A 24,257-nucleotide genomic window follows, 5' to 3' on the forward strand; every position below is an offset into this window, starting at 1 on the left:
TTCCAGTTTTTCTGTTCATACCTTTAGGAAGTGATTTATCTTGTATATGTAAAACATTTATGTATCTAGCTAGGTGAGTGCTGTGATGTAATTACTTTGAATGTTTGATGGAAGCCTTAGCTAGAGTAATCTGGACTGTGCTCTCCTTTTGTGTTCTCTTTCTAGACATATTCTAATAAATGAGTATTAAGAATTATAAGTAGAATGCTGCCATGTAAAGGAGTATCCCCATAAAGTAGGCCTAGTATTTGCTTTTATGCCCTTCGAAAAGAGCTGTTGAAGTTTCAAATGACAAATTTTATACTTGAATATGCAATTCCAAACTTGTGTTGTTATTAAACAGCTACTTAAAACACCAGTGAGGATATAGAAACATTTGAGCTGTATAATAAAGAAGAGTTGGAGTGAGGCGACCCAAGCATAACAAAAAATGGAAACTTACGGACAGTAATATTTGGATGGCACTGTGAATGACCTCTAGGTACTGGAAGTCAATTATGCAGCCTGTCACAGAGACGTAGGAGTAATCATCTAGGATTCCAGGGGCTGACGGACGTACCACCCTCCGTATGCAGCCGGGCCCATGTTCTCGCCACCAAGAGCGATGCATTGAGATGTTAAAGGTCATAAGATCAGTTTCCTAGGAGACAGAGAGAGAAAGGGGATGAGCTCCTCTGTCACTGCATCATTTAAGTTGAAAAGGGGAAATGTTCCCTATTTAACAAGAAAATTGAAGCTAACTGAACATTTTTTTATGTGAAACCAAACCATAAACAAGGAAAGAGAAATGCATTGACATTTGTTATTTATACAGCAGGTGTGCACAGAAGACTCCCCTATGTTGGGAGTTCCTTAGACTAGGTTTTACAAAGAGCAAATAAGTGTCTCCACCCCAAAGAATGCATAGTGCAAAATTACATTTCTATTACTATGTTCTTAGTAAGTGACTCCAGCATATATTTATTTTTCTAGTAGGCAGAGGTGACAGTCACTTGTATCCAGCCCAGCTCCTAAAGAAGGAGATCTAAATGAACCTCTGTGGAAGGTACTTGATTCACTTTCTTTAGAGGAAATAGCTTTTAGGCCTTGTGCAAATAGGGAAGTATTCGATTGGGCCAATTTGGAGGACAGTGATTCGATTCAGAGATTCAGATCACTGTCCCAAATCAATTCGGGTGAATTGGCTTCAGAAGATTCGGTGCTGATTCAGAGAGATTTGGTGATTCAGATCAGCTGGGGAGAGGCAGGCACAGCCAGGCAGCTGCAGGTTCTCCCACGGCTCCTCTGGCTGTGCCTACTTCTCCTACTTTTACCTTCATGGCTAGTAAGGTGGGAAAAGGCAAATATTTGCCACATGTTCTATGGGCTTGGCTAGGAATGGACACTTTGGGCTATGTCCTGAAATGAATTAAATAAAAGTGGCGTTTTAAATTGGATTTCTTAAACTACATTAAATCTGTGAGTTAATGATCTTATTCAGAATAAAAGGACTCTCCCAAATCAATTCAAGCCATTTTAATTCTGAATGGAGTGTCCATAGAAGGGGTTAAAACCATATAATTAAACCAGTTTTAAATCAAATTTAGATTAACTTTGTTAATGCCCTTCAGTGGGCAAACCTTGCTATCTATATAGATATATGTCATTTTCATGTGTACACTTGTATATAGATATACACATGTCTATCTGTGGTTGTAAAATAGGCTGTTATATTTACAGATTCACATACGGAACTTTATTTCACAAATCTATCCCATAAGTTTAGCTTATTGTGGAATTTAAGTCTACATTAACAGAAGTCCATAGTCTCTTTCTGCTATTATGTATGCTACATACTGGTAGTTGCCAGGTCATTAATTAGATTTGGTAATATATTGGTCTTCTGTTTTTAAATATTCTCTGACACTGGTTTAGAGTTGTTTCCATGATAACCTACTGAACAGAAATAAATCTTGAAACACAATACCATTCAGTAAAATAAAATTATAAATAAAAGAAACAAAAAGAACAGCAACAGTGTTTTGCTCATTTCAACAATCCCAGAGAACACACAGTAGTGTCAAGTGCTTTTAGCAACTGACAAGTATGAGAAAGTATAATTTGTCAAGATCTGTACAGACTGGCTTATTTTCATTACATTTGGTAGCTCTTTACTAAGGTGTTTGCAAACTAAACCTGTGGATTGAATATCAAGTGATAAGGGGGAAACGTTTTGATATCAAGACTGCAGAAATAGGTTGCTTGTGGCACTAGGTTTTCATATAGATTTCAGTTTTCTTTTCTCTCACATTCTTTTGGTATTTCAAGTTTTGTATGCTACTGGTACTCCCTATTTAAATGTTTGCATTTGATTAGTCCATAGATCAGAAAAGAAGAATAAATAGTATTCTTACATATGAATAAATGCTGTTAAAAGGTAGCTGACAACATTAACAAGTTAAATTTGGTGCAGTCACCACTGACACCACTTATTCTAATTATAATGAAAAATTATGACACTCAAATATCACTCCGTGGGAGATGTAAGCAAATTACTGACTTCCAAATGACAACTGTTATATATTTGGTTTTACTAGTACATGTTTATGTAGTTTATTTATATCTTTCTTTTCTTTTTTAGATTAATACTTTACTAGTTAAAAATGCGATTTGAAAGCTGCTTTTATGTTACTTTTTATGGTTTTATGTTCATGTAATCAACATTCAAATAAAAATATGTTATCTAGGTGCAAAAATATTTGGATCTACAAAAGAATGGAAACAGAAAATTGCTAACAATATTTTTTGTATTTCTTTGGACTTTCACTTCACTTCAGCTGCAGATTGTAATGCAGAGAGGTGTAAAAATAATGAATATCCCTGGAACTACAGAAGTAGGCAGATAGTCACTTCACCATAAATAGTTTATCAGGCAGGGAGGAAAGCACATTGATTATCTTATTTTTAAGCCTTCAGGCATTAGCTTTAAGAGCTTAAGTGGGGCTTATGTGGTGTACAAGTCTTGCACATAACTGGATGTCACATCTTACTGAAACCATTGCCTTTTATGCTGCTAAACCATCTAAAAGTCTTCCCTCAGATATTTGGATACAGGAACCTTATTAGTTATTTCTCTTTTGCTTTTCTTGAGGCTTAAGTAGGACTTATGTGGGGCATGGGACTATGGATCAGCCCCTTCAACAAAAGTGAATGCAACTGTATAAACATGTTTGGGGGGGTTTTTTTAATTGCTGCTGTCTCTTTTTATGTGTAGCACACAGAAAACAACATATCAATAGGAATCATCTTGTCACCTATGAAGGTAAATATTACTTCAAACCAGATCACGGTGTTCAAGAAAACTTTAATATTATGAAGACAACTGTTTGATATTTCCAAGGTGAGCCAATAAGCTTATATGTAGCACTTGAGTAAAAATAAAGGAAAAACAAACATATGCTTAACTTTATGCACATGAGTAATCTCAGCTAGAGCTAAATAACAAATGAGATATTTTCCCCAAATTTTTGTGCAAGTTTTTCCATAATTTTTTTGAGATGCAAAAATTTTGAGTTTACCATAATACTATCTACAAAGCACTTACTGAATAACATGCTTAACTTCAAGCAAGTGCTTTAGAAGTCCCATTCAATGTACTAGATGTTTCATTTGGTAATGCAACTGATGAAGATAATGGCATATGTTAATTATGCTAATGGTACACAGAGAGGAGATGGCACATACATCACCATCAAAATATAGCCTCTGCATTTTTTGTATATGCAAACAAAATCATTTCATGCATTAGTTTGACCTCTGATATACTTCATTACAAAATGGCAGTGGTGCATGTGTATGAGCTGATACATTTTAAATTACCAAGCAATAAAAGAAAGCCTAAAAAAATCATTTATAGTGGCCAGTGTGTCTAATTTATAGGACTTCACTTATCAGAAATATCTAAACTGTATAATGAGTCAGATATGCCAACCTTAAAAACATCAACCGGCGGCTTCGTTATTGTTTACAGAAATAGAGACAATTCAAAGATTGTTTCTACCTGTGCACAAGTTGGAAGTTCCAGTGAAGTTTCCAGAGGATAGGATTAGGACCTACTCAGAAAGCTGCTGTTTTGTAAAGTACTTAGGCTGCAGCCTACTTATTCTTATTTCTTCAATTAATAAAAGTTAAGTATTTGCTAAAATAGTCCAAGGGTGTGCCTGTGATTTTTCAGGAGAAAAAATCACAGTTATGATTCTTTCATGCTAAAAGTGTCAAACAAATGCTCACAAAACATTCAATCTTCTGGTAGGGAATGCAATGAAAATTGCTGTTCTTTTATAAAAGTATGCTATTGTTCAAAAGTTTACTGACTGATTACATCCCAGCTTTCATGCATCTGTATAACACCACACCTTGATGAATCCAAAGAGAGAGACCTTAAAGGCTCACCAATTTAAAATTGTTGACTTCCCAAGTTTAAAATTCATACCAGCTATCCCTGTATTTATTTTTTGTCAGCCTGTAAATAATATCACTTGAGGCTGCAGTCAGTCTTGTTAGATTTAACAGACCAAGTCTGGACAGTTCATGGGTAACAATACTTCCAGGAAATTATAGATCTTAAAGAAGTAATGTTAGTAACTTCATATGTTGCATTTTGCCTTGTCACTCAGTCAGCACTGGAGAAGCAATGCTCTAACAGAGAGCTGTCCAACTCCTGAGCAGCTGGGACCCTCACCCTGAATGCTGCATGGGTCCATCCTCCCTCCTGCGATGTGGACAGCACAGAATCTCTTCCCCATTACCACTACGTGGGTAGCACAGGCTTCCCCACCCCCTGCCATATGGGTAGTGTGAACATTCAAGCCATTTATCGACAAATAATTTAGAAAATAATATATAAAATACCAGGGGGAAAAAAACAAAATAGAACAAAAAATTCCTTGTAATTTCCTATACTCAATTACATTTGTAGTTCTGATTCAACAATGTTGGGATGAACAAAAGGCCTCCCTATTCCCTAATATCTAATTTCAAGGAATCATTACTCCCCATTAGATACAAATGATGCATTTTAGCACTAATGAAGCCTGCTGTAAATGTAGGACTACCCTGGAGGACAAGCATCAGCTGCCAGCCAAAGTCCACAATTTGCAGTCTAACCTCAGTTTTCCACTCCATTACTTCCTAAGACCATGGGTTCTGATCCCAGTTCATCTCCATTTGACCATTCACTCTTTGTCTCTCTCCATTACTACTGAATAGAATGATTTTGAAGCAGTAGGCAGACCACATTTAGAAAGTGGTTTTGTGAATAAGAGACTTTCATCACTGGCTCTCACAGTGTCTTGCATTAGCAATGATGGTCTTCACGCTCCTGATATTTTGAATATTAATTACTCATTGTTCCCTTTAATCTTTTTTTACTTCAAATTTACATAAGTGTCTTTTCTTGGGCTCTGAGCTGAAGATAAGAATTAGCTTGTTAGCCATAACAATTGGAATCTGCATTACTACAATTTCAGTTGCTTTAGTCCTTCCTGCTTTTGACCAATACCTCCTATATGGAACAGATTGGTGGCGCATAAAAAAACTATTATTCAGAGGGGTTCTGAGTCATGCAGTCACTTTCTTGCATGCAGTGGAAATGTACCATATTTGCCAATCTAATAACTGCATGTAACCTGATTATTGGGATAGTTACTATATAACTGCAATGGGTTATTGGCATGTTTATAACACATATATGTTGGCCTAGTTTAATAGGGATGCTAGGAAGCAAGCAAAAAATCAATCTACTGCCTGTACAGAACTTCTGTTTCCTGAGAGATTTTCTCCAGGGCACCACTTCACACAGGTTGTTCCCAACTTATTTTTCTCCCAGTGGCCACTTTTACTCTGGGGGAAAAATTATGAACTCCTATACAGTTGTGATTTCTCCAGAGGTAGCAGGGACTCTCCCAGGAGAAACTGAATATGAGTCCAAGCCCCTAGTAGGCACACTGACATTCATTAAGAGACCAGCCCTGAGCTATTGAGCTGGGAAGATGATACTTCTAGGTTCCAGCTATAAGAGGCCTTTTGCTAGTGGTAGGAGCCAAGAGAGTAAAGGATTACAAACAGTTAAAAAGAGGCACTCTGCAGACAGTGGAGGTAGTTTGCAGCTTGCTGATCACAGAGAAATGACAGTCACAAAGACATATAACTAGTGCCTGAAGATGTTAGATCTTCTAAAGCCTTCTGGGGGATAATAAACCTGACATTAGATAAATACACATGGAGACTGCATATTGTTTCTCTTACAATATTCCTTATTCCTATTGGTAAGATTAAAAATCATATTTAAAAGCCTGTTTGGCATTCACTACTGGTCACAGATTTCCGAAGGGAAGAACTGCATGCGCTGCATGTTCATTTAGTCTAGTGGATTCACAGGGTGCTATCAAATAGGACTTAACCTAAGAGGGGGATAATCACAGGATTTTACTCTAAAAAAGCTGAAGACCTGAAGCCTAGTATCTGAGGTAGTGGACTCAGGGGGTGCGTCCAGACGTGTGTGGACATTTGGTTCTCCAGGGACTTGTTCCCAGGGAACACCCGTGCCATGTGTGCTTTGGCGTGCAGTAAGTTACCCAGGGTGGTAGGGGAGGCTGGGACTAGCACTGTGCTGGCCCCAACAGCCTTGCCTGGGGTCCTGCGGACTGCAGCCACAGTGATTTTGCCATGCAGAGCTGGTGACTCAGCTCCTCTTGTCAGCAGCACTCACTGCCCAAGCGTGTGCTGCACATTTTTTTTTTCCCCCTCGCAGATTTTTTTTGATCCTTGGATATCCATGGGGTCAAAACAACCCATGGAAAAAAAAAGGGTACAGTACACACTTGGGCAGCACTTGTCTGGATGTGCCCAGGGAGAAGAGCCAAGGGACAGAGGTACAGCTAGCTTCCACCCTGGCACTGGTCACCTCCATGTCTGTGTATGGTGGGAAACAGGACTTCCACATTAGGCATATTTACTAGTGTTACTATATTTGTAATGTATTAATCTATGCACTTTATTCATCTATACATAATACATGCCCATGCATAGTGGATAAATGCCTATGAAAATTCATATTTTGTACTCTGTAAGATTCTATACGTTTGACAGCTAATTCCTGTATTTTAAATGAAGGAATATTGAGGAATGTCTCCAAAAAGGGCATAGGCAGACAAGGTTCCTTGGGTGAATTTGATATCTTTTATTAGACCAACCCAAATAGTTGGAGAATAGTTATTAAGCAAGCTTTCGGGTTCAAAAACCCTTTGTCAGGCTAAGGAAGTTTCAGCAGCTGGTGTGTGCTCTTCCTGGATGGAATGAAAAGTAAAGAAGCCAGGGGCTTCTCTGGGGAGTCAGCTGCCAGGCAGATTGTAATGTGTCAAAAATCCAATGTCTATGTTTAGTCCCTGATCTCTAGTATCCAGCAGGTTGATGAAATGGAGCTCATAGGTTCGTCTCTGGGAAGTGTTGTGTAAGTTTCCCTTGAGGATCAGGACTGAGAGATTGGAGAGAGAGTGGCCCTCCTGTGAGACATGTGCCCCCACAGGTAATTGGGTATTTCTGTCTTTGATAGATTTCTGGTGTGCATTCATTCTGGTGCCCAGTTGTTGTTTGGTCTCTCCTATGTATTTTCCATCAGGGCATTTGGTGCATTGGATGAGGTATATTACATTTCTGGAGGTGTAGTTGTAAGATCCTGGGATGCTGATGGCTCTGTTGTGGGGTGTAGTAATTGTGGGGGTGGTGGAGATGTGTTGGCAGGTTTTGCATTTCTTGTCATGGCACGGTCTGGATCCGTTTGGTGTGTTCTGGGCTTGAGGAAGTTTGCTTCTGGTGATGAGGTTAGCAAGGTTCGGTGCTTGTTTGAAGGCTAGGATGGGTGGCTCTGGGAAGATATTTTAAGAATAGGGTCTCTTTCTAGTATGGGTTGCAATTGTTTGAGGATTTTCTGTACAGGTTCAAGGGAGGAGTGATATGTCATAACCAGCGGTGTGCGATTTGGAGGGGGGTTCTGTACTGCAGCAGTTCTTCACGTGCTATCCGGGTGGCTCTTTCAAACGTGCGATCTACCTCTCTGGAGGAGTGTCCTTGTTGGGTGAAAGCCTTTTTAAGATTGGTGAGGTGGCAATCCCGGGTGTTCTCTTCAGTACACATGCGGTGGTATCTGAGGGCTTGGCTGTATATCACAGCTTTTTTGGTGTGTTTAGGATGATTGCTGGTTCTGTGCAGATATGTATGTTGGTCTGTGGGTTTCTTATATAACGTGGTCTATATTTTATCATTTTGGATACTGATCATCGTGTCTAAAAAGGAGATGCTGGTGCTGGAGTATTCTAGAGAAAGTTGGATGGAGGGATGGTGATTGTTGAATTTCTGATGGAACTCAATCAGAGATTGTAGGTTTTCAGTTCAAATGATGAAGATGTCATCGATATAGCTTAAGTATAGCAAGGGTTTGATGGTGCAGTTCTTGAGAAAGTCTTCTTCCAGGTGGCTCATAAAAAGGTTGGCATACTGTGGGGCCATTTTAGTGCCCATAGCTGTTCCCATCTTCTGGAGGAAGTGTTGATTATTAAAAGTGAAATTGTTATGTGTGAGGATGAAGTGTATAAGGTCAGTAATATCTTTGGGTCTGTAATCTGTGTTGTAATCTTGTTTCTGTAGATATGTAAGGCATATACTTCTAAAGTAAAACTACTTCGCTACATACAAGCATTGTATTTCTATTGTGAGAGTCCCTGTTGTAGTGTATAAGCATTCATTCAACTTCTTCCAGGGGGGAACTTCCCCGATTCATGGAGAAACTCCTCTCCCAGTCTAGTCTGGGAAGGAAGTAGGGAAGCGGGGCCAAGTCTCCCAACCCACTCCCCAGCTGGAGTCCCTGGTCTGGGGAGTAGGCAGGGAGTTGGCCCTTCTGCCCCCACCCAAAAGTCCCCATCTTTTCCCCAGATCTGAATATTACCAGTCCCTCCCTGCTGCTTCTTCCCCTGAGAATGAGAGGAGAGGAGCAGCCACTGCTTCCCACACCTTCCCCAAACTGGGATCACCTGGGGTCTCAGGAAAACATGAGAAACAGGGAGAGATGGTGACTGCAAGCTGAATGCCTGTTCTCAAGAAAGATTTCTAGTGGCAGAGATTTCTCACACAGCTTCTTGGCAGACAGCCTAATTATTTCCAGTTTTAGAAACTGGAAGTTTTCTGGCCCTTTCAGAGATTTGGGAGAAAGTGCTGATTCATTTCCACAACATATTAAACACTGGCTTTGTTAAAACAAAAATGAAAACAAGTTAAGCCTTACAGCCAAATTGATTATATGCCCAGGAGTGGACAAACTAGACAAGTACCATACTTTATCTGTTTTGCTTGTTGTGAAACACAGCAAGTCAGATTTAGTTTCAAGCAGGAAAATTACATTTTGTAGGTTTATTTGAAACTACAGGCAAACCAAGTGCCTAACTGGAAAAAAGCAGTTCCTTTGCACTGTTTAATTTGCCACCTCCTTGGGAATCTCTTGCACATTTTGCATAATTGGCAAGTTTCTGGCTAGATGTACACAAGTTAATAGTATCTGTAGGAAATCAAGCAGCAAGCACTGTGCAAAAAATGCAGTGTGTTGTGTCTTCTTTCTGTACACTTATGCCCATATCTTATCCCATCTTCAAGATATCTAAGCGGGACTTTTGTGACTTCTAAAGCACTACATCACTAAACATATCCTGTTTCCATGAAACAGGCACAGAAACACTATGGTAGCTAGATTCCTTAAACATTTCTGTTTCGGCCTAAAAAGATTACTAGGTGACTCAACTCGGCCAGCTGTACCTGCTCCAGGGGATTCAGAACTCCCTCCATCCAAGCTGTTTCCAAGTTAAATCAATCCTTAGTTAGAGAAACAAGTATGTGAAGCAATGGTTTGACATAGCAGACATTTATCCAGCAGTTTAGTGGTTAAGGCATTGCCTAAGGATGTTGGGGAGCTAGAGTCTAGAATCCTTCTTCAGTCTTTAAAGAGAGGACGAGAGGCTCACCCAGCTCCAGTTCCCTACCTGGTGAATACTGGACTGCTGCAGCTGTCAAGAAGCCCCCTCGCCATGAGGACCCCTACACAGCTTGCTGACTGGGGTGGGAGGGTGCTGGGCTGGGTCTCCACAGTAGAAGGATTCCTTTCTCCCCCATAGCCTGCGCTTCTTAGCAGTTGCAGCATGGTGCTGCCCAGTCAGGTTTTCACTGCTCCAGGAACTGAGGCAGGGAGGGACACAGCCTGGTGGACACAGGCAAACACAGCCTGGCACCCCCCAGGCCCCAGACAACAAGCTATGCGAGGGCCCGTCACAGCAGCGAGGGCTCCCTTCCCTCCCAGCCCCAGTTCCAGGTGCAGTGAAAAGTGGGCAGGGAAGACCTGTGCTGCAGCTTCTGGCTGCTGCTGTCAGGAGTGGGGGGGCAGAAGAGAGCCCCTCCTGTTGTATGAACCTGCCCCCCAAGACCCCAGTGGGGGGTCTTTGTGGCAGGAGTGCTCCCTTACTTTCCCCATCCCAGCCTCTTCATAGTTTCATAGTAGTTTCATAGTAGCTAGGGTCAGGAGGGACCTGAACAGATCATCTAGCCTGACCCCCTGCCACAGGCAGGAATGAATGCTGGGTTCACAAGACCCCAGACAGGTGATCATCCAATCTCCTCTTGAATTTGCCCAAGGTAGGGGCGAGGACCACTTCCCTGGGAAGTTGGTTCCAGATTTTGGCCACCCTAACTGTAAAATATTGCCTTCTGATCTCTAGCCTAAACCTATTCTCCATCAGCTTATTACCATTATTCCTCATCACCCCAGGTGGTGCTGGGGAGAAAAAGGCTCTACCTATTTGCTGTTGATCTCCCTTGATGAGTTTGTAGGCAGCCACCAGGTCCCCCCTCAGCCTCCTCTTGCTGAGGCTGAACAGTTTCAATTCCCTCAGTCTCTCCTCATAGGGCCTGTCCTGCTGCCCTCTCACCAAGTGGGTGGCCTTCCTCTGAACCCTCTCCAGGCTGGCCACATCCCTTTTGAAGTATGGCGCCCAGTACTGGATACAGTACTCCAACTGCAGCCTGACCAAAGTCGCATAGAGGGAGAGTATCACCTCTCTGGACCAGCTTGAGATGCACCTTTAGATGCATGACAAGGTATGGCTGGCCTTGCTGGCTGTGGTCTGACATTGGCGGCTCATGTTCATCTTGGAGTCAATAATGACTCTGAGATCCCTTTCTGCCTCTGTGCTTTCAAGAAGGGAACTCCCCAGCCTGTATGTATGCTGTGGATTCCTTCTCCCAAGGTGCAGCACCCTGCATTTGTCTACGTTGAACCCCATCCTATTCTCATCTGCCCACTTTTGTAGTCTGTCCAAATCTAGTTGCAGCCTCTCTCTCCCTTCAAGTGTGTCCACCTCACCCCACATCTTAGTGTCATCAGCAAACTTGGACAGCGTGCTTTCCACCCCCTCATCCAAGTCACTGATGAAGATGTTAAACAGTGCGGGCCCGAGGACCGAGCAAAGGCCTCTTGACAAAGGCAGCCAGAAGCTGCAGCATGGGACTGCACAGCTGGTTTTTTGCCATGCCAGGAACTAGAGCCAGGGGAGCCTCTTTGTTGCATGGACCCAGCCTGTCCCCCACCAAGACCTGAGCCCATAAGTTTTGATGGGGGGAGGGAAGGGATTTGCTTGGCATAAAGGCTTTGTTCCCCCACCTCCGCCACCTGGCTGTGCAAGAAGGAGACAGAGCCTTTTCTGTCTACTCTTTGTGACAGCCTGGGGTCAGGGCTGGGCCAGTTCTCACCTGAAGAAGATAAACAGTGCCTGAGGCTAGCAAGCTGTCCAGTGGGGGCTGCAAGGGATGGCAGCAGAATGACACTTATATTGAAGCACGATGGATGTCATACAGACATGCAAAAAAGCACTGTAAACTAAAGTGCTTTAGTCTAATACCACACCCATCAAGGGTTAATTTAGAGTGGGATCTGCCATTTTAAAGCACTTTAAGGGCTATGAACATCTGTTCTGTTGTGGCTTTAAAGTGTTTAATGCATGTTAAATGTAACATCTCTACCTAGCCTATGCCCTTGGATGTTTAGTAGGCGGAACAGGATCTGGGCCTCAGTATTTGCCATAAGGACAAGTGAAATAATGTCTGTTCCTTTTAAACCTCCTGTTATGACTAGAGATGGGCCTTGAACTTTGGGTACAATCAGATCCATGCTCAGATCTCGACACTACAGTTCAGGTGTTTGATGTCTGTCTCACTTTGCTGACAGTGTCTGCATTTGACAAAAGGCTTGATATCAGACAAGAGCATTAACATAACTTCAGAAAAATAATCACAAATCCAAATGAAGGGGTAAGGAAGACAGTTACAGAAAGGATGACTAGATCAATATAAGCCCACACATTACTTGTCACAGGATATATAGGATAAGCACAAAGCAGGCAGGGAAACCCAAAAGACCTATTGTGCTCTCATGTGGTCCCTGACATATGATTAAGCTGAACACTTAGTCTGAAAATTTCTCCCACCTACCCTCACTGGTGATTGACTATCCAGACAGAGCCATTAGACAAACAGTAAGTGGAGTCTAAGCATGATTTTGATTCTGAAGACTTGACATAGTGTGAGGATTTGGGCAAAATCCAAGTAGACTAGCATGTCCCCAATCAAGTGGTATGACCAAGGGAATGATTCAGATTGAAAGCAAGAATTAAGAAGAGAGTGAACTGTAAGCATAAAAACAGAGCATTAAATATATCAAGTCAAGTGCAGCAAAAGATCAAGCAAAAGAACTCAGAGCAAGACTTCTCAAAGAGAACAGAAAGTTTCTGTCCAAACAAAGGAACTACAATTCTCTGGTGTTAAACATATATTTTTATATCATTCTAGAAAACAGAACTTGTCAGACACCATACCCTCCCTGTGAGGATGGACGTGCCTATTAAAGTCCCCAAATTAAAACAAAGTTCTTTCCTGACATATGTTTCACCCATAAATGGGAAAGGGGATCTTACACTTCTGTGTGAATAAATTATCTATGAACAAAGACTAAACAAATATATGTTATTATTTAATGATATATACTGTTACCAAGAGGAACTGCTACAATGATAACTAAGATTGGATTGTTATGCTTGTTGCACATAGAATCCAGCCTGACCATGATTACACTAGAAATAATGGCTTTTGTCCAGTTTTCAGTCTCCTCTACCACATGGAGCCATAATGTAATAACTCCTGCAGAGGCAATCCATTCATGGGACACTGGTTCTGTTACTGGGAAATGTATGCAAATAGCAAATTCAATTTTTGCCAACAAAAGAGACAATTCTATAATAAGAACAGATGCAATCTACCCACTAGCCAAAACAATATTCAACTGTATTATTATCCAAATAGCTGTCATTTTATGAATAGCAATTTTGAACAAAGACAAAGTGTAAGGATGGAGGAATGATTTAAATTACAACATTGTAATAACGGTATAATACTATTTAAGAGGAGTAGTACTAGTTTATTTACAGCTTTCACCAAAACAATATAATAAAATGAACAATAAAAAATATATAAAATTAAATAACATTTATATAAATCATCATTTTTACTAAAAGCATACAATAAACTTATGCGTTCTACCAGTTTACACAAAATTAAAAGAATACGATGTATAATGATCTAAAAGAAGAATATGATGTATAAATGATCTAAAAGAAGAGGTAAAATGGAGCAATGTACAATAAAACAGAACAGGAAAATTCTATTTGATTTTGGCCCCTTTTCTTTGTGCATGTAGCACAAATATACCTAAGGCTGCAGGCTAAGTAGCAGCTCTGCAGAAAAGGACCTGGGGGTTACAGTGAACAAGAAGCTGGATATGAGCCAGCAGTGTGCCCTTGTTGCCAAGAAGACTAACAGCATACTGGCTGCATTAGTAGGAGTGTTGACAGCAGATGGAGGGAAGTGATTATTTTCCTCTGTTTGGCACTGGTAAGGCCACATCTGGAGTAGTGTGTTCAGTTTTGGGGCCCCAACTACAGAAAGGTAGTGGACAAATTGGAGAGAGTCTAGTGGAGGGCAACAAAAAAACGGTTAACCTAAGAAGTATAAGACAAGCTCCTAAGTGTTAGAAAGAAGCCAAATTTTTTTTTCCTCATTAACCCAGTATTTAGTTTTTTCACATTAATGGAGAAATCCATTTCCCTCTCATTTTTTTAGAGAAGATACAAGACCATAAAAATGATTTAAGTCATCAATCTCATTCTTCCCACAAGAGCATCTTCTATCTGAATATGGACTCTGACGGCAGCTGCCCATGAGAAGTGCAGATCTCATTAGCATGAATCTCAATCTAGTGATGGCCTCTCATTGTTAGTAGTTTTGCACCACAGACAGATAGGTTTCTGGGCCAAAGGAGTGTTTTATCAATCTTTAAAAAGGGGAAGTTCAAGACAGTCTCACTGCTAGCATCTCTTCCTGCATGCTGGTATCCTTAATTCTTAAGTTTTGTCTTATTTTAATATAGGGGAAATATTGGGTCAGTTACTTACTCTCAGTACATTTCTGTGCCATTTATCTGGGTAGAGTATAGATGTTCTTTAGTCATCCAAGCCAGTGTTTGTTTGGCAAAGGAAAGGCTTCTAAAATGCACTTCCTGGGGTATTTGGTAGGTGTAAAAGATCTTTCATCCAGTAACTTAGGATTCTTAATTGAGCTAAAGTGCTCATATTTATCAGTCCAGTGCATGAGCTCCTCCCCTTCCCCCCCCCCCACCTTGTGGAATTAGGTAAAGATAAAAGCCACCTTAAAAAGTAGTTGGAAATCTTTTCAATTTTTGGGTGGATCATGGGATCAACACTCCAGAGTTCAACTCTGTGCAATAAAATAGAATCTACCTTGGACCCATAGACTTAGTGCTTCCAGAACAGCTCTTCTACCTGTCTCATTGCAACTCAGTCCATAACTTGTTTTCCTACCATTTACACTTCCATTGTGCTTATTCTAGCTCAGATTTTTGCTAAAATATATTCCAGGGTACTTAAAAGAAGATACCACCTCCCATTTCTTTTCCTGTAAAAAACAATCATTCATTCTTTCATATCTAAAAACCAATATCCTGTTTTTAGCTGTATTGCTTTCTAAGCTATTTGAGGGGCAATACTGTTGAAAAGTGTCTACTAATCTTTGAAGACCTATCTGGGATTGTGACAGAATTAGTATATCATCTGCATAAAGCAAAGGAGAAATAGGATCATTCAAAATCATGGGTGGATTAGATTTGATTCCCTGTTAGAACTTCTTTAAGATCATTCAGGAATACACTGAAAAGTAGCCGAACAAACAAACATCCTTGCCATAACCCTGTCTTACTTGGGAAACTATAGGGTTGGGCACTGCCAATCTCACAATGCACACTTGATGTTGTGTTTGAATAGTAAGTGACAATTAATTGTAAGAGAACTTTGTCTGTTGCTATTTTCTTCCATAATTTAATCTGTCTATGGAGTCAAGGGTTCCCTTGAAGGTTATATACAGATGATTCTGTCTTTGAACATATTTAGATGCCGAGTAATACAATGCCAAGCAATGGTCCATGCAGAAATAACTTCTCTAAAACCTGTCTGCTTTTCTCCCAAAATATTATTTTCCAAGATCCATGTCTGAATTTGAGAATTTCTCTCATTTATGGTGGATTCTGTGCTGGTTCTCCCTTAACTCAAAATACAAGGACAGCATAAGCTGTCTGAGAGTGTAAGAAGATATAGCTGGAAGATAAAAACCTAATCTAAATTTTGCCAAAATAGTATATCCTAAAAATAAGACCCCCAACCCAAAGATCATTTAAGTTAAAGGAACACAGATGACCTCTAGCATAAACGCACAAAGACCTTGGAGGATTACAATTCCCCACTTAAAGGGTGTGTCCAGATGAGTGCACACATGCCTCTTGCCCCACCTCAAACTCCTTTGAAGCTGGGCAAGAGGCATGTGTGGGAATGAAAAAAAGTTCCCCGCACTGAAAAAATTAGACCCCTGGATATCCAGGGGTCTAAAAAATCCTCACCACAATAAAGCAGAGCAAGGCACAGTTTCAGACTGTGCCCAGAGCCAGCAGGGAGTTGGTCCTCCAAAAGAGACGCTCTGGTTTCAGCCAGAGCATCTCTTTGGTGCTCCTGATGCCCCTGCCCCAGTGCTGTCCAAGGTAAGTGCAGGGGGGGATTCATGGGTGTGGGTGGGTAAAGGATGGCAGGGGGATGTGGGGAGTGGCGGGGGGGGATGTCCCTGGGGCTGCGGGGGGTGAGGACCTGGCCCAGATCCCTGCAGCTCGCTAGTCTGGCTTTGCACCGGAGCAGGTCGCACAGCTCCGGGAGGTGCACACAGGAGCCGCACCTCCCGGAGCCATGTGACCCACTCTGGTGCAAAGCCAGACTAGAGGCCGGGTGGCACGAGCAGCCCCAGGGCTGGCAGGACTCGGCTTCACACGGGTCCTGCCACTATAGGAAGGGCCCAGGCAGGTGAAAGAGTGGCCCCAAGGGTGGCAGGACCCAGCTGGGCCCAGCACATGGGGACTGTGTACTGCGCCAGGTCTTGTTGCCATGGGCCCGGCCTGGCCAGGCAGCAGAGGGATCCCAGAACCCAGCTGGGCCTGGTGCCAGGTCTTGCTGCCATGAGCCTGACCCAGCCAGGTGGCAGAGGGGCTCCAGGACCTGGCTGGGCCCGGCACGTGGTCCCCACATGCCACACAGGGTCCTGCCACCCTGAGACCAGCCTGGCTGGGTGGCAAGAGGAGCCCCAGGGCCAGCAGGGCCTGGATGGGCTTGGCACATGGTCCCCTCACTGCTGCTGTGAAAGGTCAGTTATGGGCCCTGGGCAGGGGGGCCCTCCAGGGTGGCTGGGACCCTGGGCAGGGGGGGGTGGGGCCCTGTGGGGAATGGGGGCTGTGGCCCTCCAGGGGCAAACTGTGACCCTGGGTGGACAGGGGGCATTCCGTGTGCTGTGGGGGGAGGCTGTATCCTGTGGGGGCCAGGGGACCCACCCCTCCTGAGCAGCACCCCCACAAGGTCCCCTACACCCACAGTCCCCCCAGCAATTGCCCCACACCTACCCACAGACCAACCCACACCCCTCCACACACCCACCTGCCTTCCCCCACACCCCTTCTCACCCCCTCTTTGCAAAAACCACATCCCCCTATCACACACCCATCATGTGTGAAGAAAACAAAAAGTATACATCAACACATATAGATATTTAGAATTTATTTTTTCATGATAAGAGAGACACTGGTAGGCTTCCAAATTGCTTTAACATTGTAAATATACCAATAAAGCATTACCCAACTGATCGCTCTGTGTGTGCATGCGCATGTGTGTGCGCACACTCTAAGGCCCACCTGGCTAACTAATAGCCTCTACTGTGTGGGGCCAATGGGTGAAAGATACAACATAATTCTTGGGACAAAGAAGGCAAAAAACAGGATAGGAGTGTCATGTGGGTCAAAACATGAAAATAAGTGCGTCTGAGGGAGACACCAAGCAGTGCCCCCCCAGGTTGCACCCACTGGTCCTCAAAGGCATCCAAGGAGCCAGTGGATGCTGCTGACTGGTGCTCCGCCCAGAGATGTGCACAGACAAGTGAGAGGAAAGTGGCCCTGCAGTCTCTAGGCACCTTTCTAGCCAGAGCCTCCTTCCTGGTAAAATACAGGGCCCACTTGGACAGGACCAGGAGGAGGTTGACCAGGAGGTCCCGGGACTTGGTGGGGCCGCGGATGAGGTAACCAAAAACAGAAAGGTGGGGGTGAAATTCAACCAGAACCTCAAGAGGAGGCTCTGGAGGTGGAAGTGGAGAGGCTGTAGCCTGGCACACTTGAGGGTCATGTGCGCCAGGGTCTCCCTCTGTCCACAGAAGGGGCAGGAGACCAGGGTGTCCATGAAGCTCGCCACATACATGCCCATGGCAATGGCTCCAAGGAGAAGCCACCAGCTGAGGTCCCCAGTGGCTCATGGGATGAGGGTGGAGTACAAACTCAACCACTGGGGTGCCCCAGCCATGCCCTTGCTGAGCAGGTCCTGCCACTTGCTGTCTGGGCAAAATGTGAGGGAGGCACGATGGGCAGTGCAGTGCAGAAGTGTGTAGAGGTGACAGCGATGGACGGTGCAAAAGCAAACCAGTCTGGTGTCCTCCAGCTAGCCTAGGTGGTGGATTGGGGAGCACTGTGAAGCCAAGTGAGGCACCAGCTCCACAACAAATTCTGGTCAGCTGGAGGACACAGGGGGGTGGGGACCACCAGAGCTTTAGTCTAATACCACAGGTTGGCAGAAAGCCCGGTAGAACTTTGAGGTCAGCCTGTCGATGCCCAGAGCCTAGGCATCAGGTGGAGGGCAGCCAAAAACTCAGCCAGAGTGAAAGGAGCTTTCAGCTGGTCCTGGTCACCCATGCTGACTCATGGGAGTCCCTCCCACAGGGTCTGACAGGACTCAGCATCAGTTGGATCCAGGGAGAAAAGCTCTTCATAGAAGTCCCACATATGTTGGCACATCTCGCCGGCACACCTTGCCTGGATCCATGAGGGGGGTGCCATCACCTGCCAGGAGGCAGGTGATGTATTTCTTGGCCACCCACCTCCTCTCCAGGACATAGAAGAAGCAGGACCTGCAGTCCATCTCTTGAAGGGACTGGACACACAAGCAGACAAATGTACTGTGGGCGCAGTGGTTGTCCACAGCACGCTCTTCCCACTTCTCCCAACACTCTCTGCAGAGGGATGGGTTGGTTGGATTGGTGGCCAGGCACCTCTCCAGCTCTAACACTTCCCACTCAAGCTGCTCCCGGACCACCTCCCTCTGCTGGGTGTGCCCCCGAGCGTAGCCACAACAAACAAGCCAGATGTGCACCTTCCCCACAACCCACCATCTCTGAGCTGAGGGGAAAGCTGGCCATTGCTCCTGCCAAGCCAGCCAGAACTCCCAGAAAGCCTCCCTGAAGCCCACATACTCCAGCAGGCTGGCACTGAAATGCCAGTAGGCCAAGCCCGGACGCCCAGGCCCCAGCATGTCCTGGGCCCAGACAAGGTGGTGATTGCTTAAAGGGGTTGGCCAGATGCCAGAGGAGTGGGCCTGGGCAAAGTGCAACAAAGAGATATAAACTCGGTCTAACTGGGAGTGGCATGGCTACTTCTCCCCCACCCTCACATAAGTGAAGGCATGGGGTTCAGTGGGGTGACAAGCATGCCAGACATCCACCAGGGACTAGTCCATCAGTATGTCCCTGAGGATGCCCATGACGACCTGGTTCCACTCCTTGCCTGACCAGTCTCGCACATCTAGGGTGACATTAAAGTCCCTGCCAAGGGCCAGGCACTTGCGAGGGTTGAGGGTGCTAATGTATGTGGCCACCTGGTGGAAGAAATCTGCCAACTCCGGGTCCTTCGCAGGGGCATACACATTCAGAAGGTTCAGAACTAGCCCCTGCACCGGACCCGGGGGTGCAGCAGGTGGTCCAGCACCACCTCAACGTCCTGGAGAACCTCCAGCTGCAGGCCCAGGGAGAACAGGGTGGCCACCACAGATGAGGTGGCTGAGAGGTAACTAAAAAAGACCCTGCCTCCCCATTCCAACTGCCAATTTGGTTAGGCAGCTGGAGTCATCAGGGTCTCCTGCAAGAATACCTGGACAAGGGAGTGGAAAACACATTATCCAAGTTTGCCGATGACACCAAGATGTGGGGAGAGGTAGGCACACTTGAAGGGAGAGACAGGCTGCAATTAGATTTAGACAGACTACAGAAGTGGGCGGATGGTAATAGGATGGGCTCCAATGTAGATAAATGCAGGGTGCTGCACCTGGGGAGAAGGAATCCACAGCATACATACAAGCTGGGGAGCTTTCCCCTTGTGAGCACAGAGGCGGAAAGGGATCTTGGAGTCATTATTGACTCCAAGATGTACATGAGCCGCCAATGCCAGACCCCAGCCAGCAAAGCCAACCGCACCTTGTCGTGCATCCAAAGACGCATCTCAAGCCAGTCCAGAGGTGTGATACTCCCCCTCTATGTGACATTGCTCAGGCCACAATTGGAGTACAGCATCCAGTTCTGGGCACCTCACTTTAAGAAGGATGTGGCCTGCCTTGAGAGGGTTCAGAGGAGGGCCACCCACTTGGTTGGAGGGCCCCAGCAGCACCTGGGGTAACTAGGAACAATAACCAGAAGCTGCTGGAGAATAGGTTCAGGTTAGAGATTAGGAGGCATTACTTCACTGTTAGGGTGGCTAGGATCTGGAACCACTTCCTAGGGAAGTGGTCCTCGCTCCTACCTTGGGTAAATTAAAAAAGAAGTTGGACGAACACCTGTCTTGGGTCGTGTGATCCCAGCGTGCGCTCCTGCCAGTGGCGGGGAGTCAGACTAGATGATCTGTTCAGGTCCCTTCTGACCCCAAACTACTATAAAACTATGAAACCATGAGGTACCCCTCCTCCTGAAGGAAGGAGAGTACCTAGCACCTCTGGAGACCCTTCCTGCAGCCACACACATTGAGGATCATGATCTTAAATGACCTCATGGCTGGGAGGGTGGAGTAGATGGCTCAGCAGGGGCCTCACACATCTCAACACCTGGTGTGGGGCCCACCAGTTCACGTAGTGCCCTCCCATACTCATAGAGGGCATCTATGAAACTGTGGGCCCGCCTATAGATCTGGGTATTGCAGCTTTTGGGCCCCTTGCCTAAGGACAGTGTCAAAATCTCCCCAGCGGTCCAAGGCTAGCTGTACCTTACTGGCAGACCAGCAGGTGTAGTCATGGTCAAGAAATGCTAGTAGCTTATTCCTGGGGACCACTGGAACCAAGAAGTCTGCAGGCTTCATGGAGCCTGCTGGTTCTTGGGCATCGTCCTCCTGGTCCTGGAGCTCAGAGGGCTCTTCTGGCACCATCTGAACCCTCCGGTCCACTAAGACCCTGGACTCTAGTTGGGATTGGGAGAGCTCTGCAGCCCCCTGGGACAGGGGTGGGGGTAAGAGTGGGGGTGGGGTTCCTTCACAAAATGGTAGGGTAGAGCTGGAGCCCTGGGGGGGTCTGTACAGGGTCCCCAGTGAGATCAGCCTGTTGATTAGGGCACCCCACCACAACCCCCTCTAATGCGGGACTATAGGGCAGGCTGCAGGTAAGGCTTTCCTGGGAGGGGGGGGGAAGAGAGACACCAGGCACTGGGCTTGCTCTAGCGTCTGCCTTGGGGTCCTGGGAAAGGGGAGCTCCTCCCTCAGAACTCACCAGGGTGAGTCCCAGGGCTTCTGTATCCCCTAGATCAGAGGGAGAAGGCTCTGCTGCCAGGCCTTCCTTTGGGCAGGCCTCAGCCTCAACACCTGTGGTTTCAGGGGGTAGGCCTTGGTTAACAGAATGAAGGGCTTCCCCCATGGACTCCTGTTTGGAACTATCTAGCAGCCCCAAAACCTCCTCCATAGGGATCACCCACTTGATCTTTCCCAGGGGTGGGGTGTCAGGTACAGCTGGGGAGGCCCCTGGAGGCTAGGTTGCTCCTTCCCCCTGTGTGGTGGTCTTGGGAGGGGAAGAGGAGCCCTCCATGACAGAGGGATCCAGTTGTGCCCGGGCCTTCCTCTTGCCTTTACGCCCGGTGAGGACCTGCACCCACTCAGCCATGGGATCGTCCTCAGGTGGACAGGCTCCAGCAAGAGAAGGTGAGGGTTGAGGTGGGGCAGCCACAACGGGGGTATGACTAGGGGCAGGGGGGGCCTGCTTCCTCTCTCTCCCTGGTTGCTGGTGCCCTCCCTGGGACTCCACTAGATTTGGTTGAGGGGTGGGGTTCCTTGAGCTAATAGGTGGGCTCATAGTTGTGGCTGAGGTGCCAGGGGGACCTGAAGGGGGTGGGCACCAATGGTAGGGGCACCCCTTTTTCCAGTGGGACCTGCAGAAGCCCTCCCCACCAGGCCCATGGGGCACTCATGATGTGAGTGCCCTGGGGCACGGCACCAGAAGCACCACAGGTCCCCCAGTGTATAGAAAATCCTCACTGGGCCCCCTTGATAAAGAATTACCAGGCACCCCTCAGCCTCCAGCCACACTCCCGCAACCAGCTGGATCATGACCTGGCGACAGAGCACACATGGCAGAGGCCAAGGTCTTGGCCTCCCACTGAGAGGGCCACCACCGGGGAGATAACTCTCCCCAGGGTTTGTAGCTGGAAGAGCAGGGCCCAATTGGGGACATACAGATGGATGGAGCTGAAGACCACCCTGGTCCCCAGCTTTTCTAGAGGCTCAAGGGGGATATACTCACCCTCCAACATGAGCCCCTCTCTACTGCCTTTTGTGCAGCGGACTCCAAGGCAAAGAAAAAGACCCCCTTGCCATGAAAGCAGGAGGCTGCCATGATCTTGAGGGCCCCTACTACCCAAGCCAGGGCCTGCACCCAGGTCTCAAAGTTCAGGTTCTCCCACTTGGGCAGTTGGCACTTCACCCTATACCTGCAGGTGAGTGCTGGAAAGGGGGCCCCACTGCCCAAGCTGGAAGGGCCAGTGGTGGAAGGTCCAGGCCCCCCAGCTTTGGGTCTCCCCACAGCTGCCTGTGCATAGCTGCAGTTCCACCCCCAGGGGGCCATGTTGGTGGGGTCTAAGCTAAGGCCAGGGACAGGCTGAGTGGGTGTGCTGGCTGGTGTAGTGCACCTGGTCCCCTGAGGAGCTGGTGGTCTAGGCTTTGGGGCACAGCCCTTGCCCTTCCCACCCCCAGCTGTGGAGGAGGATGAAGAGAAGCCCTTCCCACAGTCCTTGCCCTTGGTCCCCGATGAGGGGAGTTAGGAACCCTGCTGGGGAACCCCTCCCTACCAGAGTCCCACCTTCCCCTGCAGCAGATGTTGCAGGCTTCTCCACCCCTGGAGGAGGTTGGTTGGACTCTGCCTCTGGGGTGGAGCTCTTGGGGGCTTGGCTGGGGTCCACCCCCATAGTGGGGGATGTGGGAAGCTCTATGGGGACATCTGCCACCCAAAGAAGGTTCCTGCCCTGCCATTGTTTCACATGAGGGCAGGGAAAACAATAAAGAGAAACAAAATATCTCACGGGGTTGGTGAATCTACTAGGGGCAGGCTGGGGTTGTGGGGCAGAAGGGGAAGAGAGAGGGAGGGAGGAAAGGGGTTGAAGCTCACCAAGCCATAGCCCCAGAGGAAAAAAAACCGGGAGGCCTATGCTTTGAGAATCTGGGGGGGAACACCAAAAGCCAGCCAGCCACACTCAAGCTGTCTTACTCAGCCGCACAACAAACACATGTCAGGGGGAGTGGACCACAGGACTAGGGCAAAAAAAAAAAAAAAAACAAACCTCACAGGGAAGGCTGCTGAGGGAGGAGTAAAAGATGTCTGGAGCAGTGGAGGGGCTTTGTTTGTGGAAGATGTGTCCAGAAGCTCCTCAGGCCTCCAGCCAGTCACTCAGCAGCAGAGCAGTCAGCAGGAAGACAAAACAGGACCAGATGTAGTGAGGTAGCTGTGAGGGTGGGTAGGAGTAGTCAGTCAATTAGGAAGTGATCCAGTGCAGGTGTGGTATCAGGTGGTGCAGCAGGGAGTCTCCCTCTCTCCTGAGAGGGGGCAGCAGCAGCAGCAGCAGTAGTAGTGATGATAGGAGCCGTCCAGTTCAGCCACTCAGGGTGTGCTTCTGGTGAAAGTGGAGGTGAAGGTGGGGGTGGCCTGCCAAGGCACCTGGGGCAGGCAAAGTTCCTTTAGGCTCTGGCAGTGATGGTGGGGGAGGGGCCCACAGGCAGCACAGGCTCCCTCCCAGCAGACTAGAACTGGGGTGCAGAAGCTGGGGTGTGGTGCAGCACAGTAGGCCTGTCCCTGAGGGGGGTAGCAGCATGCAGCAGAGGAGTGGGGGGGGGGAAGCAACAGCAGCAGCCCCCCAAGGCAGGAAGAGGCATGGACAACTTACTCCAAAAGCTCTGGGACCAAGGCAGCAGCTAGTAGTAGCCAGAGGCAGGAAAGGGCCTGGTCATCGTCTCCCCAGAAGCACCTGAGACCAAACTTGCAGCAGCAGTCTGGGACAGGAAGGGGTGTAGCCAACTTCCCCTCTGAGGCTCCTCCCTCAGAAGCTCCTGAGAGCAAGGAGCCCTCAGCTGCTTGCCAAGGCAGCTTTTTGTATGGATGGGGCCAGGACAGGGCAGCTTTTTATACTGCTGGAGACAGCACAGGTGCTGGCCCCAGGCTCTAGCTCCCCCTGACTGCAGATCCAGGAGGAGTCAG

General features: G+C 46.5%; 1 protein-coding gene across 2 annotated transcripts in view; it reads right to left on the reverse strand.

Moving 5' to 3' along the window:
- Positions 1–24,257, reverse strand: part of NKAIN3 (sodium/potassium transporting ATPase interacting 3) — a 679,417-nt gene that overhangs the window by 168,825 nt on the left and 486,335 nt on the right. For both annotated transcript variants that reach the window (XM_019498721.2, XM_019498720.2), the window contains exon 4: positions 443–640. In XM_019498721.2, the coding sequence (XP_019354266.1) occupies positions 443–640 (198 nt within the window). The remainder of the gene's footprint in view (positions 1–442; positions 641–24,257) is intronic.

The sequence above is a fragment of the Alligator mississippiensis genome, chromosome 3, assembly GCF_030867095.1.
Source record: "Alligator mississippiensis isolate rAllMis1 chromosome 3, rAllMis1, whole genome shotgun sequence".
In the NCBI taxonomy this organism is placed as follows: domain Eukaryota; kingdom Metazoa; phylum Chordata; order Crocodylia; family Alligatoridae; genus Alligator; species Alligator mississippiensis.